This window comes from Caretta caretta, chromosome 2 (genome assembly GCF_965140235.1).
Source record: "Caretta caretta isolate rCarCar2 chromosome 2, rCarCar1.hap1, whole genome shotgun sequence".
NCBI classification, from domain to species: Eukaryota; Metazoa; Chordata; order Testudines; family Cheloniidae; genus Caretta; species Caretta caretta.
Window position 1 is genome coordinate 77,385,268 of NC_134207.1, and position 19,792 is coordinate 77,405,059.

The 19,792-nt window shown below is 42.4% G+C and overlaps 1 protein-coding gene across 1 annotated transcript in view; it reads left to right on the plus strand.

Moving 5' to 3' along the window:
• Positions 1-6,700: 6,700 nt before the first annotated feature.
• Positions 6,701-19,792, plus strand: part of B4GALT6 (beta-1,4-galactosyltransferase 6) — a 46,751-nt gene continuing 33,659 nt past the window's right edge. Inside the window, exon 1 of the mRNA XM_048840528.2 lies at positions 6,701-7,668. Coding sequence (XP_048696485.1) covers positions 7,554-7,668 — 115 coding nt within the window. The 5' untranslated portion in view covers positions 6,701-7,553. The remainder of the gene's footprint in view (positions 7,669-19,792) is intronic.

The following is a 19,792-nucleotide window of genomic DNA, read 5'->3' on the forward strand; positions in this document are numbered from 1 at the left end:
AGAATAGTACTGAATGGCTCAAGAAGTGGGGGAGGGGGTTTATGTTTTTGGAGCAGAGAGAGCTATGTTCTCTCCTTGCTGTTGCCAGGAGATTCCAGTAGCCATGGTGTGCAGCACAATTAGGCTTGGAAGGATTAGGTTTTTATTAGTAAATGTCAGTAGACTTCCATTTCACTGTACATGAACTGATGGAAAAATATTTCTATTGCTAATTAAGATTTGCAGACAGGCAAAGTAAGAAATGTTTGAGACAATATTAAATTTTACAGACATTTTGTGTGTTAACAGTTAAAAAACCTTAACTTTTTGAATCTCAATATTTACTGTCATTAAGTAATTATTGCCTGCCCCCTAAAATTTGCTGTAACTGAAAATTTAAATTGATTTATAAATTGAAGAAAAACTTATTGACATTATCCATTGAAATAATAAAACATACAAATCTCATTCTGCCAAATCCTAAAGCGTAATAACTGAAGTTCTTGGATGGCTATAGAATTATGACTAATATTATAGGAATGTTCCTCTCAACATGTAGCAATATTATGGGATACTAGTTATAGTGTAACTCCCTTTATTTTACTTCTATTTTACCCAAATTCCCTTTCAGCTAAATTGTGGTTGTCATTAGTAGGAATTATTTACCTAATTATCCACTGATTAACCAAATAAGTGTGATGTTTCTAACACGTCTCATTGGGTTATTACTGTGTTCAATTCCATGTTTAATTTGAGTGTCATATGCATTTTTTTGTTTTTAAAATAAAAATACTGAAATGCAAGAAAACAGACCAGATGGTTTGCCATTGATTGCAGGAAAATGACATTTTAGTCCTTGCAGAAAAAAACAAATTGTACAATCTTCTGTTCTGAGGGAAAACTTCTGTCCTTGCTGTAGCTCTCACTGCTGGCTACTCCATATGAGAATAGCTTTGGCCCCAAACAATTGTATTAGGTTAAAATGAGTTTGTTAGTAAGGTTTGAGCAATGCTTCTGAACACTAACCAGTGTTTTCCCCAGGAATTGAAATGGGGGGGGGGTGTCCAAATTTACAGGGGGGCAGGGCTGATGAGGGATGAGACTGAGGGTGAAGGTGGGCTGTATGGCACCATAGTAAAAACTGAAAAATGTTTCATGGACTATTTTATTAGATTTAACTTTAAAATCATCACACAATTAAAGTTTCCTACTCAAGCCTTCTATGAAGCACTACATCTACATCCTTCTTGGTTTCTTGTTATAATTTTGCACAACTCTGTTAATGAACTTCTTGAATGCAATGTGGTGGCTCCCTGGTGGCTTCTCGTGTGTTCGGTACTTCCATTCCTTCAATTGATATGCTCATTAGTTCATTCACATGATCGGGCAGAAGGCGACTTCTTTCAGAACACACAATTCTATTCAATGATGAAAAAGAACGCTCAACTGTTGTGACTGGGAGTAGCAAGAGATGAATTCCTACTTCTTTCATCCCAGGAAACAAAGATCCGTTCGAGTCACTAGTGGTGATAAAAAAGAAGCTGAAGTCAAATCTTCATTCATTCGCCATATGATATTCCACTCTGTGTTCAAATTCTCTATTCTGTCCTGAGCACATGGCAGCCCTATTGCTGGTAGTGCCTCACTCCTCTCAACTGTCGGTGTTTTATAGGACAGGGATCTGTAAAAGCTACATAGAGGTTGAGTAAAATCAAGAAGTCGCTGTTGTCTATTTTTAAGAATCAAGTCTGTGTACTTTTTTGGTTGTCTTAACAAACACTTCTTGTCCTCTTCACTTAAGGATTCAATATAAATGCCTTCATTAGTCAACTTCTGGACTGAAGTCTTTGCTTCTTCCAGTACTTTCTCAATGGATAGCTCTCTGGTTGAGCCAAATGTAGCTTCTATTGCTGTACAAAGATCTACTACTGTTGTAGAAGATGCCTGGGTGGCATTGTTTAATGACACAAGTGGTTTCAACAGTAGACTTATAAGAAAGAGAATGGCAATAGTCTTCTCTGAATGTAGTAGCAAAAATAGTCCACCAGCCTCACTACTTAAATCCATCCCATCTTAGTAGATACTTTCCAAAGCCAGTAATAATGGCTGGAGTAATTTTAAGACAACAGCCAAGGATCACTCATGAGAAAGCCAGAGGGTTTTCCTAGGTTGGACTAATTTGAACTTCAGTTCCATTGTATCTTCTATATTTTCCAAGATATTTCAGTCTTTTTGGACTCTTGCTGAAAAAAGAAGATAATGAAGACATCAAGACATTTAAAAAAATCTATAAACTTAGAGTCTGCAGCTCTTACTAGCACTAGTTGGAGTAGATGGCCTCTGCAGTGTGTATAGGAGAGATTAGGGTTACACTTTTCCCTGAGCAAAGCTTGTACTCCTCCATACCTTCCAGAGAAGTTTGCAGCTTCATCAAATGCACAAGCAGCCATCTGTTTGGGGTCCAATTGACAAGCATTTAACTCTTCTAAGATGTGGGTTGTCACAGATGCAGCCGATGTGTCTTCTATAACTTGAACATCTAGAAATGCATCTACTGGCCTACCACTGACATCAAGATAACATACACAATGACAATTCTTGATGCCCATTTGCATCGGTGCATTCATCAGCCATGTATGCAAACTTTTTGAATGTGGTGAGAGAGTTCTTCACTTTTTCAACTGGTGAGTCTCACTGTTGCACCACATGCTTCTAGACCAGTGGTTCCCAAATTTGTTCCGCTGCTTGTGCGGGGAAAGCCCCTGGAGGGCCGGGTCAGTTTGTTTACCTGCCACGTCCGCAGGTTCGGCCGATCGTGGCTGCAGTTCGCTGCTCCAGGCAAATGGGAGCTGCTGGAGCAGTCAGTTGAGTTTCTTTCTTGCAGAAAGATAGTGAGCATTTGCTGGTCTTGTTTAGAACCAGTGTTCAACTTCAAATGAACAAGTGACAATGCACTTACCACACACTACAAACTGGAGGCCACTGCTATCTCTTGTTTAAATAGAAAGTATGATGTCATAGCCATGTTTGTTCACATGAACTGTGTTGTCCACAGCATTCTTAACAGCCTCATTAACGCTCATGGGCGTTGTCCTTGGTCAGTGGAGACTCAGAGTTCAGAGATGCTTTCACATCAGTTCATCTCCCAGGTGGGGGGCAACAAGGCACCTTGCTCGTTCCGCTGCTCACTGTTCGCTCTGGCCACTGTTGGTTGTTGTGCCACCGTTCACTCCATCGCTCTGTTGCCAATGGCCCTGTGCCATCACCTTCTGCTCTCATCTGCCACTGTGACCTCTGTGAGTTGGTCTCTTGAGGTTCCACCCAGCTCTCAGTGGGGGAACCTCGCTGCTCGTGCAGACTGGGCCATCTCTTCCACAGAAACACTGTCCCACAGCAAGACTAAGCACTTAGACCTGATTATCAGTGATTTCAGCTGTAGTGGTCACTTAACAAAATAAAAGACGATCTATGGAGCCTAATCAGCTGTCTTTAAACAGAGGAGAGGGGCAGGTCTAATAGTACTTGTGACTCAGGCAGACCACCATGCAAAACACCTGTCTCCACCCTCTCTCTTGATGCCCTCAATCAGCACAGGCTAATTACAGTTCTACTGCCCTTTACTCATACAATAAGAATAACAACATTTAATTACTCCCCTTCACCCCTCTGCATTCAAGTGATTTGTAATCCAACCCCAGCCAAAATCTATCACTTGGGCAACCCAGCTCTGTTTGCTGGATACCTAGGTAGATTAGGTATAAATGTAAATACAATCTGGTCCTGAAGCCTTCCCCCGCCCCAGCTCATCACTAGCTGTCAGGGACAGCTCATTTAGATTTTGCTTACAAATCATAATTTGAAATTATTAGGTTGGCCAACATCACTGACATGAATGCACTGACATTGTCATATACAGCTGTTGTTTTGTAAGAAAGCTAGTCTATGTTCATACTTTTAAAATCTAGTATACTTTTTCAGATACACATTTTATCATACACTTTATATGCTTTTAAAGTGTGTATTAATGTTTCAATTCAAAATTCCAAATCACTAAATTAGCAACACTGCATGTAACTAATTCATAAAACTTGGGGAGGTGGGGTGTAGGGAAATCCCTGACACTAACTGTGCTGACTGCAAAACTTACCAAGATTCAAGAACTATTTTCAAGCAGCATTAAAACAGTGCTGGCCTTTTGAGTAGAGAAAACATTCGAAAAAATGCAGGTTTTTTCTCATTCCTTCAAGCATTCCAGGATTTCAGATTAAACGCAGCCCATACAAAAGGGAACTGACCTCCTGTGAAAACTGAGAGGGCTGTAGGGATAGCTGTCTCCAGTGCACCCAGCCACGCCTTGGCCAGCAGCCAGTCCTCTAGCACACAGCATTTCATCTATAGCTCTTTTCAGAGGAATGCAGTGTTGATTTGACCTAGTCACCTAATGGCTTGCTGGTAGCTAGCAGCAGGTTGCTCAAGCAAACGGGGAGAACAGGTGCCCAACCTAGTGCTGGCCTTGCACACTTTTAGGGTATTTCTTCACTAGGGTTTATTTAAAGGGTAAACCACAAACATTTGTGGTGTGTCCAGATTACCATGTACAAATATTTTAGATAACTTGAGGGAATTGGCAAACAATTAACTAAACTCTAGTATAGACATGCACTTAGAGAAAGTTACAAGATTGCTTAATATAATGATTTTCAAACTGTCATCCACAAAATATTTGGTGGTTCTCTGGGGAGAACTAATAGGTCTAATGAATCAAACTATTCTCATTTCCAACTGTTTCTACAAATATATGTGTATTGCACTAAAAGCTGCTAAAAATATTTTTTCTATCTAAGCACTTGCTACACTCGCCACAGGGATACTGATTGTTCAGGGAAAGAAGAGCAGAACTCACAATTGTAAATAAGAGTGGTGGTGTCCATGACACAATTTATAGGCCATGTCTGTATGTACAGTGCTGCAGTGGTGAAGCTGTACTGCTGCAGCGCATCTGGTGAAACCGGTCTATGCTGACAAAAGTGAGCTCTGCCCTCAGCATAAAAAACCCACCTCCACAAGTGGCAGAAGCTATGTCGGCAAGAGAAGCTCTCCCACTGACACAATGCTATGCGCATGAGCGCTTCTGTCCGTGTAACATGTCACTTGGGGGGTGGTTTATTCACACCTCTGAGTGGCATAGGCTATAGTGTGGACATGGCCTAATTAAATTATGGTTCGCACACTGGAAAAGTGACCGAAAACTTGCCCTAGGTGTACCCTTATAACCTACATGAGTATAGTGCAGCGTTTGATTTATTTGTTTAAAGCCTAAAACAGGGAGCAAAGCAATGGGGACGAGACATGGATTCATGCTCAGGCTTTTTTCTGCGGAGGTGTAAAGAACAAGGTGTGCCTTAGTTACAAGGGCCTGGAGACTTCTAGAGGAGAGGTGTGTGGTAGTTACTGGGCATGCCCAGTAGGTGTCTCTGAAACTGGGTAGAGGGTTTCTGTTAAGGTCAAACCGTTTGCAAACATCCACCATCTGAGGTCAGTGAGGAAAAAGTTATAAATGGAGTTGGAGTTTGGAGACAGCCTTATATACTAATTGGTTGGACATTCCAGGGTTAAGGTGTGCCTGCTATCGGAATAGCATTCCGAGCCTGTGGTAGTTAGCATCCGCACTCCCGATGTAGCGGAAAACTGAAGAACTGGCTTAATATTGACTGCAGGACAGGAACTGCTGCTGGTTGTGAGGATTTTTGGACTGCCAAGGCAATTTTGAGGAGTTCAGCCTGAACTGTGAAGCTGCTACTGTCCTCTGGTTCTGAGGAGAATAGGCGACACATATACTTCTGAAGACACACTACAGAGTGAGAACTTATTTCCATTACAAGAAGGGAGGGCAGTATGCAGATATATGTATACGAAGATATACTTTGTACTACGTTTACAGCTCTTAAACTGGTGAGAATGCCATACAGTTATTTTCGAATAACATTTAACTGTGCAAATTTCTTTCCCTCCCCTTCCCCAAAGTCCTGAAAAACCTGAGCCCTGACCTGTATTGCAGCAGTGAAGCAGGCCCAGCTGCAGGCAAAAGGAGATTTAAAGTGATACATAATTTAGTTCCCCAAACCCATTACACTCTTTCTTTCTTTTCATCTCCCTTCTGCCGCAATAGACGGCTGCTGCCCCTCATATCCTCTCTCTGAGCGGCTCCTACCACTCACACATCTTCCTGTTAAAAAACAGTCCATGCGTGCCATTGCCAGGCCTGGCACTATGGCTGCCAGAGGGCACCAGCTGCCGTTGCTCTCGTCATACGGCCCTGGGGCCCACCTAGGGGGAGACAGAGCCCAGCCTAAAGGCTGCAGCCAGGCGTCTTCGCACAGTGTCCACGGCCAGCTCTGCCTCCCCCCATGCCCCTTCCCCAGGCACCCATTCTTAACCCACCCATTCTCCTGTCCTACCACTAAATATTCTCTCCCCATGACCCTGGATCCCCCCGCTTCCGGACGAGAACAATAGCAGCCAGAGCGTCTGGGAAAACGCTCTGCCCCCGATAAAGTAGTTTATTTATCAGCCAATCAGGAAAGCGGATTCTTTTCTCCCTTGTCCCCTATTGGAGCGGCGCAGCCCGCGTTCACTCAGGCCGCGCGAGCTGTCCGGCGCGGCCGCGAGCCTCTGACAGTGTCAGACTAGACAGCTCGCGCGGCCTGAGTGGGCGAGCAGGCGCGCGCCCGCCGAAGTTCTGCAGTTGGTCGCTAGCCCCGTAGAGGCTCGTGCACGTTCCCAACCGCCGCAGTAGCCGGGTCGCTGCGGGGCGGGGCGGCTGCAGCGCGCTCCCCGCCGCCGGCCCGGGAGGAAGGAGCGGCGGGGCGTGGAGGTGACTTTGTCCAGTGGCGGCGGCGATGCTGCTGTTGCTGCCGCCGCCGCCGCCCGTGAGAAGGGAGCAGGCGGCCCCGACTCCCGGCGGCATGAGCAACCACCGAGGCACCCAGCAGCACTAGGACTCCCCCTTACCCCCCCCCCCCCCGGCCCAGCCCCGGGGTCTGCCACTGCCGGCGGAGGGAGCGGGGCGGATTAACCCCACCCCCCGCTGTGTGAGGGGCAGGAACAACCGGGCCCGCGGCTCGCAGCGCTGAAGCAGCCACCCCTCCCCCCCCGCGCTGTCTCCGCAACCCCGTTTCACCTGCGCAGCGGGGAAGGGAGCACCGGACCCCCAGGCCCAGTGAGCCGCTCCCCTCCCCTGCGCGCTGCTGTGTTTGCCGCTCCTTCAGCCCCATACCTAGCGCCCACCCGGAGCCCCCGCCCTTCCGATAGCACCCTTGTATACTAGCCCCTCGCTCCAGCGTCCCTCACACACCGAGGCCCCCGCCGTTCATCTCCTGCCGTCAGACACTCCCCACATCCCTCCGCTCCAGCCCTGGCCTCTTCCCTGCCGCCGGTCGCTCGCCTGAGGCCCTCTCCCTTGGCTGGCCGCGCCGCCGTGCGCTCCATGGGAGTCTGCCGCCTCTCGCTGGGCCGTGCCGCCGCCGCCGGCTACTGCTGGGAGTAGGAGGCAGCAGCCCCTGTCCAGGAGGAGGATGTCACTGCTCGGGAAGGTGCTGCGGGTCTCCAATCGCTCCATTCTCGCCTTTATCTTCTTCTTTTCCTTCTCCTCGTCGTGCCTCTACTTCATCTACGTGGCCCCTGGGATAGGTAAGTAGGGAATATCTTCGCGCGGGCGGGCGGGCGGGCGAGGTGGAGGGTTATAAATCTCTTAATTTGCCAGAATCCCCAAGTGTGAGGAATATAATTGGGACAGAGGCCCAAGGTAAGAGTGTCTGTCTGTGAGTCTGTTTTGGGGGAGGCTTTAAATAATAATGGGCTTTGCATAATACAACACTGGGGAGATCTTTCAGAGTAAGAGAGATGCCGCAGAAATGGTATTGGATGGAAGTAAATTTAGGTCTAAAACTAAAGGACATTCCCCTCAAGGGATGATGAGAGAGAGAGATTGAAGGATAGTTAGGGTGGTACAGTATACTTCTGTTGCACCGTTCATTCAAGGTTTTCAAATGTTTTGTAAAGATATGTAAATGCTTTAAACGCTGCAGCTGCTGTAATGCTTCAATGTAGACACGCTCTGCAGCGATGGGAGGCATTCTCCCATCACTAGTTAATCCACCTTCCCAAGAGGAAGTAGCTAGGTTGATGGAAGAACTTTTACATCAACCTAGTACTGGCTGCACTGGCGGTTGGTTGGCTTAATTATGTAGCTCAGAGGTGTGAATTTTTCACATCCTTGAATGATGTAGCTGAGTTGACCTAACTTTTTAGTGTCAACCTGTACACAGTGGCCACAGCAAGGTAACTGCCTAACCATTGTGGATTTTTTTTTTTTGACATCTCAGGAGGGAAAAGTTTTAAGATGGAATTTCAAGGAATGCAATGAAATGGCTTTGCAGATATGGATGGTAGAACCATCCCAAAATAACAGGAAAAAGCCCACAGGTGCTTGTTGGAAAAATGTTTGTTAGTCAATCACAATTGGCATCATTTGGCTGACATATCAGTATCATATGAAAGAATCCTTTCCTCCTTACCTCACAGAGTTGAAACAGCCAGTACTATAAAGTATCATCTAATAAGCTAAAAGCCCTCTGGTAGAACACTGAAGACAATAGGAATGCAGACTAGAAAAGCAGCACACTAATCAGTGGTTTTCTTATCAGTTTTACCCGGACTTCCATAGTTACTTAAGATTAGTGTTTCTTGTACTGATACTGTTTTTCATTTAAATGGGACTTCAAAAAATAGTACAAACATGTTAAGAGACTGCTCAATGCCAGAAGAGAACAGCCCCTAGCAAAAAAATCAGCCTGGTTCTTGATTTATACCAGTTATCAAGTACAGGGGAGCATCTTTACAATTTAAGAGGTGTATTTAATTTAAGTGGCTCAGGCAGGGGACAGGGAGCCAAAATTCTGTGGGTCTATTCCTGGTTCTGCCATCAGTGTGCTATGTGACTAAAGAATCTTCAGGTTTTGTGCCTCAGTTTCCTCATCTACAAAATTGGGATGATGTTTCTTTAGCTCATAAGAGTGTGAAAAATCCACACCCCTGAGAAACATAGTTAAGCCAACCTAATCCCCTGTGTAGACAGTATTAGCTGGATGGAAGAATTCTTCTGTCCACCTACCTACTGTCTCTCAGGGAGGTGGTTTACCTACGATGACAAAAGAATCCCTCCTGTTGCTGTAGTAAGTGTATACACTGAAGCACTTCAGTGGCGCACTTGGAGCATTGCAGCTTTGCTTGTGTAGCGTTTTAAGTATAGACATAGTCTTAGGCACGTAACTTTCCCCATGCATTGTATAGGAAGCCTAGGCATCTAACTTGGGAATGTGGATTCCATTAGGTGGAAATGTGTCTAAATGTTAGGAGTTGCAATGCTGAACCTGAGTTTTCTTTGTTGGTCTAGCCCTAGGTCACACATCCAATTAGTCTTAAGAAAACATTCAGTCACTACTGACATAGGCTGGATTTGAATGTGTGGAAAAACTTTATATGGTTCTGTCACTTTGTTTCCCCCTTCTCCCATCTGACATATTATCATTAGTCCTCTGAGCCAGCCAGCATGCAAAAGCCACAACAATTTTCAGTTCAATTTCCATCTAAAACATGTTTTTTTTTGGTGTGACTCTTATCCCCAATTCCTGGCTTCAAGATCACATCCATTCTAACAATATTAAAGACACGAGGTTGAATTTCCCACCAGCGAATTTTAAAAAGCAAGGCTATGTATAGTAGTCATTCAATACCCCATCAGTGCTGCACTCAAACCAATTCCCCTTCTTCACCAGCTACCTTCCTCTAATCACACCAAGCACATCTCTACCTAAATTGTAGATAACCAATGAGAACTTTTGAAATTCAACTCCAATCGTGTTTATTGGTTATTATCATGTTTGTGAATACACAGGTTTTTATTAGTGTGTGAAAGTGAGAAATGTCTGATTGCAAATGATGTCTGCAAAATGTTTTCCTGTAATGTTTAGGAAAACTTGTGTGAAAGGGTGATCTATGTTAGTAATTATTGTACAGTTGGTATATTAAATGTGGAAATGCAGATGGAAATTGTGTAATATCTGTATGTTCGAATAATAAATGCATTAATCACAATGGAGCTTTGCTGTGGTGAACTTCCTCTGGTTCACCAGAATGGAGCTCTTCTCCAGCAAACCACAAGAGATTCATCAGAGGGCAGTTCAACTCTGACTTATCACAGAAAGTTGTTGTAGTGGAGCTCCTTTCTGACATGTTTCCTTCTTTTTGAGACCAGAAAGATATGAGGGGGTTAACAGCAGGAGAGAAGGAGGGTTGGATGAAGAGGAAAAGATTGAGTTGTTTATGGGTGATGTAATGAGAGGGAAGAATAATGGAGGAAAGTAGTGGAAGAAGAGGGCATTTTTGCCTTCCCATGTTACATAAGAACATAATAAAAACATAAGAATGGCCATACTGGGTCAGACCAAAGGTCTATGTAGCCCAGTATTCTGTCTTCCAACAGTGGCCAATGCCAGATGCCCCAGAGGGAATGAACAGAACAGGTAATCATCAAGTGATCCATCCCATTTCCCTTTCCCAGCTTCTGGCAAGCAGAGGCCTACGGACACCATCCCTGTCCATCCTGACTTAATAATCATTGATGGACCTATCTTTCATGAATTTATCTAGATCTTTTTTTAACCCTATTATAGTCTTGGCCTTCACAACATCCTTTGGCAAGGAGTTCCACAAGTTCCCTGGGAAGACCTAGCCTTCTCTAGAAGGACTTCAAGTTTGACAGACCTGTTCAGGTCATCAGAATGGAATTCCTCTCTAGCAAACCTTTTATGGTTCACTAGGAGAGGGGGAAGATGCCTCCACCACAAAATTCCTAGTAGTTTGAGTTATACAAAGCTGTAACTTCCCCCTTCTTCCTGCTCCTGTTAGTAGTGGTACTAAAAATTTCCAGTGGAACAGTTTTCCGTTGAAAAATGCAGTTCTGTCAAAATCAAAGGGTTTGTGGAAATGTGTCAAAAATTTAATCAAAATCAACAGGAGAGAGTTGAAACAATTTGTTTAGACTTTGTCGTTTTGATACATTTTGTTTTGTCTTATATTAAAATTAATATTTATATGTAATATATAAGTCTTATAATGTGTTTGCCTTCTTGAAGTGAAGAGTTTAAATAGTCTTAAATTAAAATTTGGAACAAAAACAATCAATGTCAGAATTTCTCATGGAACAGAAATTTTTTTTCCTTCTGACCAGCTCTACTTAGTAATGATAAGATCTAGGACATGAGGGTGATTGAGGGGGGTTAGGAGATGGGAAAGATTTTATCTGAAGATGCTTCAGGAGTACAGCTATCTATTCTGGAGACCCTCCTGTGGTTTGCAAGAGGGGAGTCCTGAACTGAAAAAAAACTGGGAAAACTTCCATATGCGTAAATGCAGGAGTGTGTGGATAAAAGATGAGTTCTGATTTGTAGAGGGCTATGGATAATGTTAGACAGGCACAGAGATTGGTATCAGAGTTGTCCATTGGTCACAAGCTCCCTTCTAGAATCCACTTTTCTGTCTCTAGCGGGCAGACTCCACCGCCTTCCCTCAAATAGTTACAATTCCAAATACAGGTTTTTTTTCATTAGTTCTTATTGCATACATAAAGGTGGGAAAAATCTTTCTACAGTAGAACCTCAGAGTTAGGAACACCAGAGTTATGAACTGACTGGTCAAACACACACCTCCGTTGGAACCATAAGTATGCAGTCAGGCAGCAGCAGAGGCAAAAGAAAACAAAGCAAATACAGTACTGTGTTAAACATAAGCTACCTTGTCAAATCTTTTTCTTTAACTTTTCCTTTTTTTTTAAGTAATCAAACTGTTTCTGTGCTTGTTGCATTTACATTAAGATGGTTTAAAGCAGCATTTTTCTTCTGCATAGTAAAGCTTCAAAGCTGTATTAAGTCAATGTTCAGTTGTAAACTTTTGAAAGAACAACCATAACATTTTGTTCAGAGTTACGGACATTTCAGAGTTACGAACAACCTCCATTTCTGAGGTGTTCTACTGTACTTGAAATGTGGCTTATGAGAGTTGGAGCATGGAAGAAGGGCAGCAGGCTGCCCATTGGGGCTGAGGAGCTAGGCAATGGAGTGGATGCCAGTTGAGTGGCAATGCCAGGTGAGTAACAGAAACCAGGGAGAAGAGTTCTGTGTAGCTGGAAAGCTTGTATTTCTCATTAGCAGAAGTTAGTCCAATAAAAGATATTACTTCACCCATTTTGTCTCTCTAGGAACCAAGAAGTCAGCTGGGAGTTAAACTTCTCACCTGTGCTCTGTTGGCATGGTCATGCACCCCACTGCTAATCTCTGTGCCTTCACCACAGATACACGCATTATCCATGTCACTGTATATTTTCCCCATTAAGCACGTTTCTGCTCAACATTTAACCCCTTCTTCCAGTTGTTTAGCCCAGCAACTGAGTCCTCAGGCTTGTCTACATAATGTTTTAGTCTGCACCACAGGGGTGTAAATTTTAGTCTGCACTAGCATTTCAAGCACTGACTGGCCTGTGTGGATCCTGAAGTTCCCTCATGCATGTTAACACAGTCCCTTTTCAAACAGTACTATGTTAACATGTACTGGAAACTTTCAGTGTGTTCCAGCAGGGTCCACACAGGCTAGTTAGTGTGCAGTATGCTAGTGTTAAAGCACTGCGTAAAAAAGCCCCTAGTCTGAGGTACTTCTCTGATACATCAAACTGGAACTTTTGATGAAGCACAGGAATTTTTTTAGATGCAGCAGCTGCCTTTGCAAGCTGAGTATCTGACAATTTGGACTTCATCTTCCCATCTCTTCTCTACCTCTCTTCTGGTCTCCTCCAATACTCCCTTTTTAAATAGGTAATGGGAAGAAGGAAGCAATGAGAGAGGTAGAGTTGAAGTCTGAGCCCTGGTCTACATTGGGGCGGGATCGATCTAAGTTATTCAACTTCAGCTATGTGAATAACGTAGCTGAAGTCGACATACTTAGATTGACTTACTGTGGTGTCTTCACCACGGTGAGTCGACTGCTGCTGTTCCCCTGTCGACTCTGCCTGCGCCTCTCATGGCGCTGGAGTACAGGAGTTGATGGGAGAGCGTTTGGGGGTCGATTTATCGCATCTAGATTAGACACATTGATCCCCACTGGATCGATTGCTGCCCACCGATCCGGCGGGTAGTGAAGACATACCCTGAGTTGCCAGTTTGGGAACTTGCAGATCCATTTCAGGGGTTTGGAGGTAGCTGACTTATCTGAGCAGCTCAATTGGCTTTTCTTGGTGTAGTTCATTTGGGTTATCCAGAATAAAGGGAATAACTGTTTAATTTTAAAATCAAAGAGGCCTATTTTAAAGATTTTATCTGTGGAATTTGGGGCAAGGGGAGGTGTGATTGATTAGATGTAGGAAACCAAAGAAAAGTGAGAAACAGGACAAAGTTTATAAAAAGAAAGCATTTAAAAACATTTACTAACTGCAGAAGAAATATTTTTCTAAAAAGTAAGACACAGTCAATTACTCCTGAAGAGTAATCGTGACAAATTTGGAGACTACATTCAATTGAAGTGTGAAACAAGGATTTTTTATTTTTACTTTGTTCCGATTTAAAGTGCAAGTTTAAGTATGAAATCACTCCTCATGTCTCCATAATTATTGTGGCGTTGAATTTTTTTTTTTACTTGTTTTAAATCTCTGATTATATTTTAGTATATTGCGTGCTTTAGGTAACTCTTCCTTCTGTATGTATTGCATTTAGTAAAAAAATTATGTGGAAAATGAATAATTGTCATTTCCAATTAGTTTTGTATCATACAAGTATCTGTTGAGCCATTTCTCTTATTGGTCTTGGTCTTCTAAAATATTGTTAAGGACACTGTCTGTATTTTGCAAATGGTAGATATCAATAGCTTGTACTTAGTTTCTTTTTTGCCCTTATTGTGAATTTAGCTTTTTAAAAATACTTTAAACCAGGATAATGATTAATTACCACTTGCAGAATTCAAATATTGATTTATTACAACTCTATTGTATTCATAATCCATGTATCATAATGGATTATTTTTGAATGAGGTATTTCCATTTAAACATTCAGTGAAGAATAACTAATTGGCTGTTACAAGGGAACCTGTAATATTAAAAATCATGTTTAAAAAAATCTTCACCTGTTTTTGAAAAAAATCTTGGTTTATTAAAACTGAAAGTAATCCAATTTACCTTTCACAATCTGTGCTTATTTACATGCTTCACAAAACAATCATTCTTAGGGTATGTCTACACTACGAAATTAGGTCGAATTTATAGAAGTCTTTTTTTTAGAAATCGGTTTTATATATTCGAGTGTGTGTGTCCCCACAGAAAATGCTCTAAGTGCATTAAGTGCATTAACTCGGCGGAGCGCTTCCACAGTACCGAGGCTAGAGTAGACTTCCGGAGCGTTGCATCGTGGGTAGCTATCCCACAGTTCCCACAGTCTCCGCTGCCCATTGGAATTCTGGGTTGAGATCCCAATGCCTGATGGGGCTAAAACATTGTCGCGGGTGGTTCTGAGTACATATCGTCAGGCCCCCGTTCCCTCGCTCCCTCCGTGAAAGCAAGGGCAGACAATCGTTTCACACCTTTTTTCCTGAGTTACCTGTGCAGACGCCATACCACGGCAAGCATGGAGCCCGCTCAGCTCACTGTCACCGTATGTCTCCTGGGTGCTGGCAGACGCGGTACTGCATTGCTACACAGCAGCAGCAACCCATTGCCTTGTGGCAGCAGATGGTGTAATAGGACTGGTAGCCGTCATCGTCATGTCCGAGGTGCTCCTGGTCGCCTGTGTGGGGTCGATCAGGAGCGCCTGGACAGACATGGGCTCAGGGACTAAATTTGGAGTGACTTGATCAAGTCATTCTCTTTAGTCCTGCAGTCAGTCCTGTTGAACCATCTTATGGTGAGCAGGCAGGTGATATGGATTGCTAGCAGTCCTATTGCATCATCTTCTGCCGGGCAGGCAAGAGATGAGGATGGCTAGCAGTCCTATTGTACCATCTTCTGCCGAGCAGCCATGAGATGTGGATGGCATGCAGTCCTTCTGCACCGTCTGCTGCCAGCCAAAGATGTAAAAGATAGATGGAGTGTATCAAAACAAGAAATAGACCAGATTTGTTTTGTACTCATTTGCAACCCCCCCCACCCCCATCTAGGGGACTCATTCCTCTAGGTCACACTGCAGTCACTCACAGAGAAGGTGCAGCGAGGTAAATCTAACCATGCATCAATCAGAGGCCAGACTAACCTCCTTGTTCCAATAAGAACAATAACTTAGGTGCACCATTTCTTATTGCAACCCTCCGTGAAGTCCTGCCTGAAATACTCCTTGATGTAAAGCCACCCCCTTTGTTGATTTTAGCTCCCTGTAAGCCAATCCTGTAAGCCGTGTCGTCAGTCGTCCCTGTCTGTGTCAGAGCAACGGCAAACAATCGTGCATCTGAGTTGAGAGTGCTGTCCAGAGCAGTCACAATGGATCACTCTGGGATAGCTCCCGGAGGCCAGTACCGTCGAATTGTGTCCACAGTACCCCAAATTCGACCCGGCAAGGCCGATTTTAAGCGCTAATCCACTTGTCAGGGGTGGAGTAAGGAAATCGATTTTAAGAGCCCTTTAAGTCGAAATAAAGGGCTTCATCATGTGGACAGGTGCAGGTTTACATCGATTTAACGCTGCTAAATTCCACCTAAAGTCCTAGTGTAGACCAGGGCTTAGTCCTCATCCTCAAAGAAAACATGCACAACATCTTCAAAAGACGAGCCTGGGAGCTTAAGTTCATGACTTTGCTAAACACTAAAAATCATGGACTGAATAGAGAGACTGGATTTATGGCTTATTACAACAATCTGTAACCTACTAAATTTCCCCCCTTTACCTTTTTTTCTCCTTTCCCACCTATGACTGGAGAGTGTTAATAGGCCACTTCACCTTGAATGGTCTCTTGAAACGTGTGTTAACTACTTATACTAAACAATACGTTCCACCTTGTATTTAGCTGTGACACTGAGTACATTTCCCAGATCTGAAGAAGAGCTCTGTGTAAGCTCAAAAGCTTTTCTCTCTGACCAGCAGAAGTTGGCCCAATAAAAGATATTATCTCACCCACCTTGTTTGTCTAATATTTCAAGTGCCTTTTAGGTGGACAATAAATGTCAAGCAAGTAGAATCTAGTTGAACTGACAAAAACACCCAGCAACAACATCTTCTTATACACTTTGGCTGTGTTCTTTATAGATGAAATGGGAGGTGGAAACCAGAGGGGAAAGAAAATTTCTAAATTTCCCCACAATAATGATGCTGTTAATCAATTGTCATGAAAATACATTCACAGGGATACCACCTACAGTAAGGAAATTACTCAAAATTCTTCATAGAAAAAGTAAGGTAGGTAACAATCATCCAGAATTATTTTCATTTTTGAAATAGTTTGTAAATCTTGATGTCATCTGTGCTAATTAATGGTGATCTGCTTGCTAGAATTGAACATAAGAATGACCATATCGGGTCAGACTAATTGTCCATCTAGCTTTGACCACTGTCAGAAGACTGTATACTATGCCAGGTGCTTCAGAGAGAATGAATAGAACAGACAATCATCAAGTGATTCATCCCCTCCCAGCTTCTGGCAATCAGAGGCTAGGGGCAATCAGAGCCATTGATAGACCTAACCTCCCTGAACTTATCCAGTTCTTTTTTGAACTATGCCATAGTTTTGACCTTCACAGCATCCCTTGCTAATGAGTCCCACAGATTCATTATGCACTGTGTGAAAAAGTACTTCCTTTTGCTTGTTTTAAACATGCTGCCTATTAATTTCAGTGGGCGAGCCCTGGTTCTTGTGGTGTTTACTCCTTCACATAACACTTTCCTATTGTCTTCCACAACAGTCACAATTTTATAGATCTGCATCATATCCCCCTTTAGTCATCTTTTCCAAGCTGAAAAGTGACAATCTTTGTAATCTTTCTTCATATGGAAGTTGTTCCATACCCTTAATCATTTTTGTTCCCTTCTCTGTACCTTTTCCAATTCTAGTATATATCTTTTGATATGGGTGACCAGAACTACACACAGTATTCAAGGTGTGGCCATACTATGGATTTATATGGTAGCATTATGATACTTTGTCTTATTTTGTTAATGTCTTATTATCTATCCCTTTCCTAATGGTTCTTAACATTATTAGCTTTTTTTTACTGTTGTTGCACATTGAATAGATGTTTTCAGAGAACTGCGAACAATGAATACATAATTTCTTGAGTGGTGGTGACTAATTTAGACCCCATCATTTTGTATGTATAGTTGGAATGATGTTTTCCAGTGTGCATTAGTTTGCATTTATCAACATTGAATGTCATCTGCCATTTTGTTGGCCAGTCACCCAGTTTTGTGAGATCCCTTTGTAATTCTTAGGTTCAAAGCAGACTATGATCTTGAGTAATTTTGTATCCTCTGCAAATTTTGCCACCTCAGTGTTTACCCCTTTTTCCAGATAATTTTTTAATATGTTGAACAGCATTGCTCTCAATACAGATCCCTAGGGGACATTGCCGTTTACCTCTCTTCATTCTGAAAACTGTCCATTCCTGCACTTTGTTTCCTATCTTTTAACCAGTTCCTGATTTATGAGAGGACCTTCCCTCTTATCCCATGACTGCTTACTCTGCATAAAGAGCCTTTGGTGAAGGACCTCATCAAAAGTCCAAGTATACTATATCTACTGGATCACTCTTGTCCACATTTGTTGACCCCCCCGCCCAAACAATTCTAATAGATGGTTGAGGAATGATTTCCCTTTACAAAAGCCATGTTGGCTCTTCCCCAATAAACTGTGTACTTGGTAATTCTTGTTCTTTACTATAGTTTCAACCAATTTGCCTGGTACTGGTTAGGCGTACTGGTCAGGGATCACCTCTGGAGCCTTTTTAAAAAATTTGTGTCACATTGGCTACTCTCCAGTCATCTGGTACAGAAGCTGATTTAAATGATAGGTTTCATACCACAGTTGGTAGTTCTACAATTTCATGTTTGAGTTCCTTCAGAACTCTTGGGTGGATACCATCTTGTGCTGATGGCTTATTACTGTTTAATTTATCAATTCATTTCAGAACCTTTCCTATTGACACTTCAGTCTTGTGCAGTTCCTCAGATTTGCACCCAAAAAGAATGTCTCAGGGGTGGAAGTCTCCCTCACATCTTCTGGAGTGAAGATTAATGCAAAGAATTAATTTAGGTTCTCCTCAATTGCCTTATCTTCCTGGAGTGCTACATTAGAACCTCAATTGTCCAGTGGCCCCACTAAGTGTTTGTCAGGCTTCCTGCTTCTGATTTTTACTTTGCTGTTGTACCAAAATTGTTTTCAAAACTGTATTTGCAGATTTCTTAACTTCTGATAATCTTGTCATTTCTACTTACTAGTTCCCTAGGAGCCTCCACTGGGTTTAGAACCTGCAAAATAGCATGTGGAAGTGCCTATAAAGCTTACAAAGAATGCATCCAAATGCAGAAGTCCAAGTGTCCATGGTGCACAGCTTGAAAACTTAGAGCATCCAGCTTTTCTAAAAATATTCAAAAGCACTACTTCAAATTCAGGAACGATAAAGAAATCAAATATTTTTATCTGCTTTTCCAAAAAGTCACTGAAGACTTCCACAAATGAAATTTCTTACTTTCCTACCACTCCAGAATTGGCAAAAATATTCTTTCTTAATTGAGGACCATGTATCAAATCTCAGGTGGATTGATGTAGATTCAGCAGATTTTTAAGTTAGCCATTGATGGAGATGAAAAAGTATGTCTTTTGAACCTTTAAAAAAGTGTTTGAGTTCTGAAATCAAATCTTGCTTGCTACAGTGGCGATAATAGTAGCTCTGAAATGTCTGCACCACGTCAGTGGAGTGCTATGATAATCTTATTTCAGCAGTGTGAATTGTTTCCAATATGTTTCTTTAAAATTCCAATAGTCATCATGGTTGCAACGATCTACTTATAAAAACACTTTGAAGTTACTGGGCCACGCTGTTGAGCAGTTACATAGGCAAACAGCAGTATTGCCAAACCCAAGCATGCAAAAATAAGGAAGGCCCTAAACACTCATGATATTTATTTAAAAATAAATTTTGGGTTCTTTTAATTTGTCTTCTGATTTCTGAGCCTGTAGAGAGCAATTGGTTATATTTTCAAGCTTTTCTCAATTACCTTGAAGACTAAAAACTCTGCTTTAGATGAAAGCTGCGATTTCTGGACAGTCTCTTGCTTCCAAAAGCTAGTGTTTAGGCAAAATTTGATGTTTTTCTTAACTTATGATAAAATTGTAAGAGTTGGCAACACTGACAAAGCATCATCAATTTTCCACTTACAGAGGGAAAAAGTGACATTTTTACATTGGCAAAACCAATTTGGGAATATAATTCACCCCAAATTTGGCACTACGCTTTTCTTTGGAAACAGTCTTCTCTCTTCCTTCCTCATTCCTCCCAGAATACCCTAAAAACATGTCTCTTAATCTTTGCTAGGCAACTGGTTTACCAAAAGACCAGCACTAAGAATTTCTTTGTTAGTTAAAAACTGGTTAAACAATTGTGCTCTTCTTAATAGATGTTTTGTGCTAATGCTACTATTCCCAATAGACAGAAATCATTACCATTTATTTTCATTAAGATAAATCAAGTTCAAGGAGACATAAGTACATAATACTTCAGTAGTATTTTATTTATA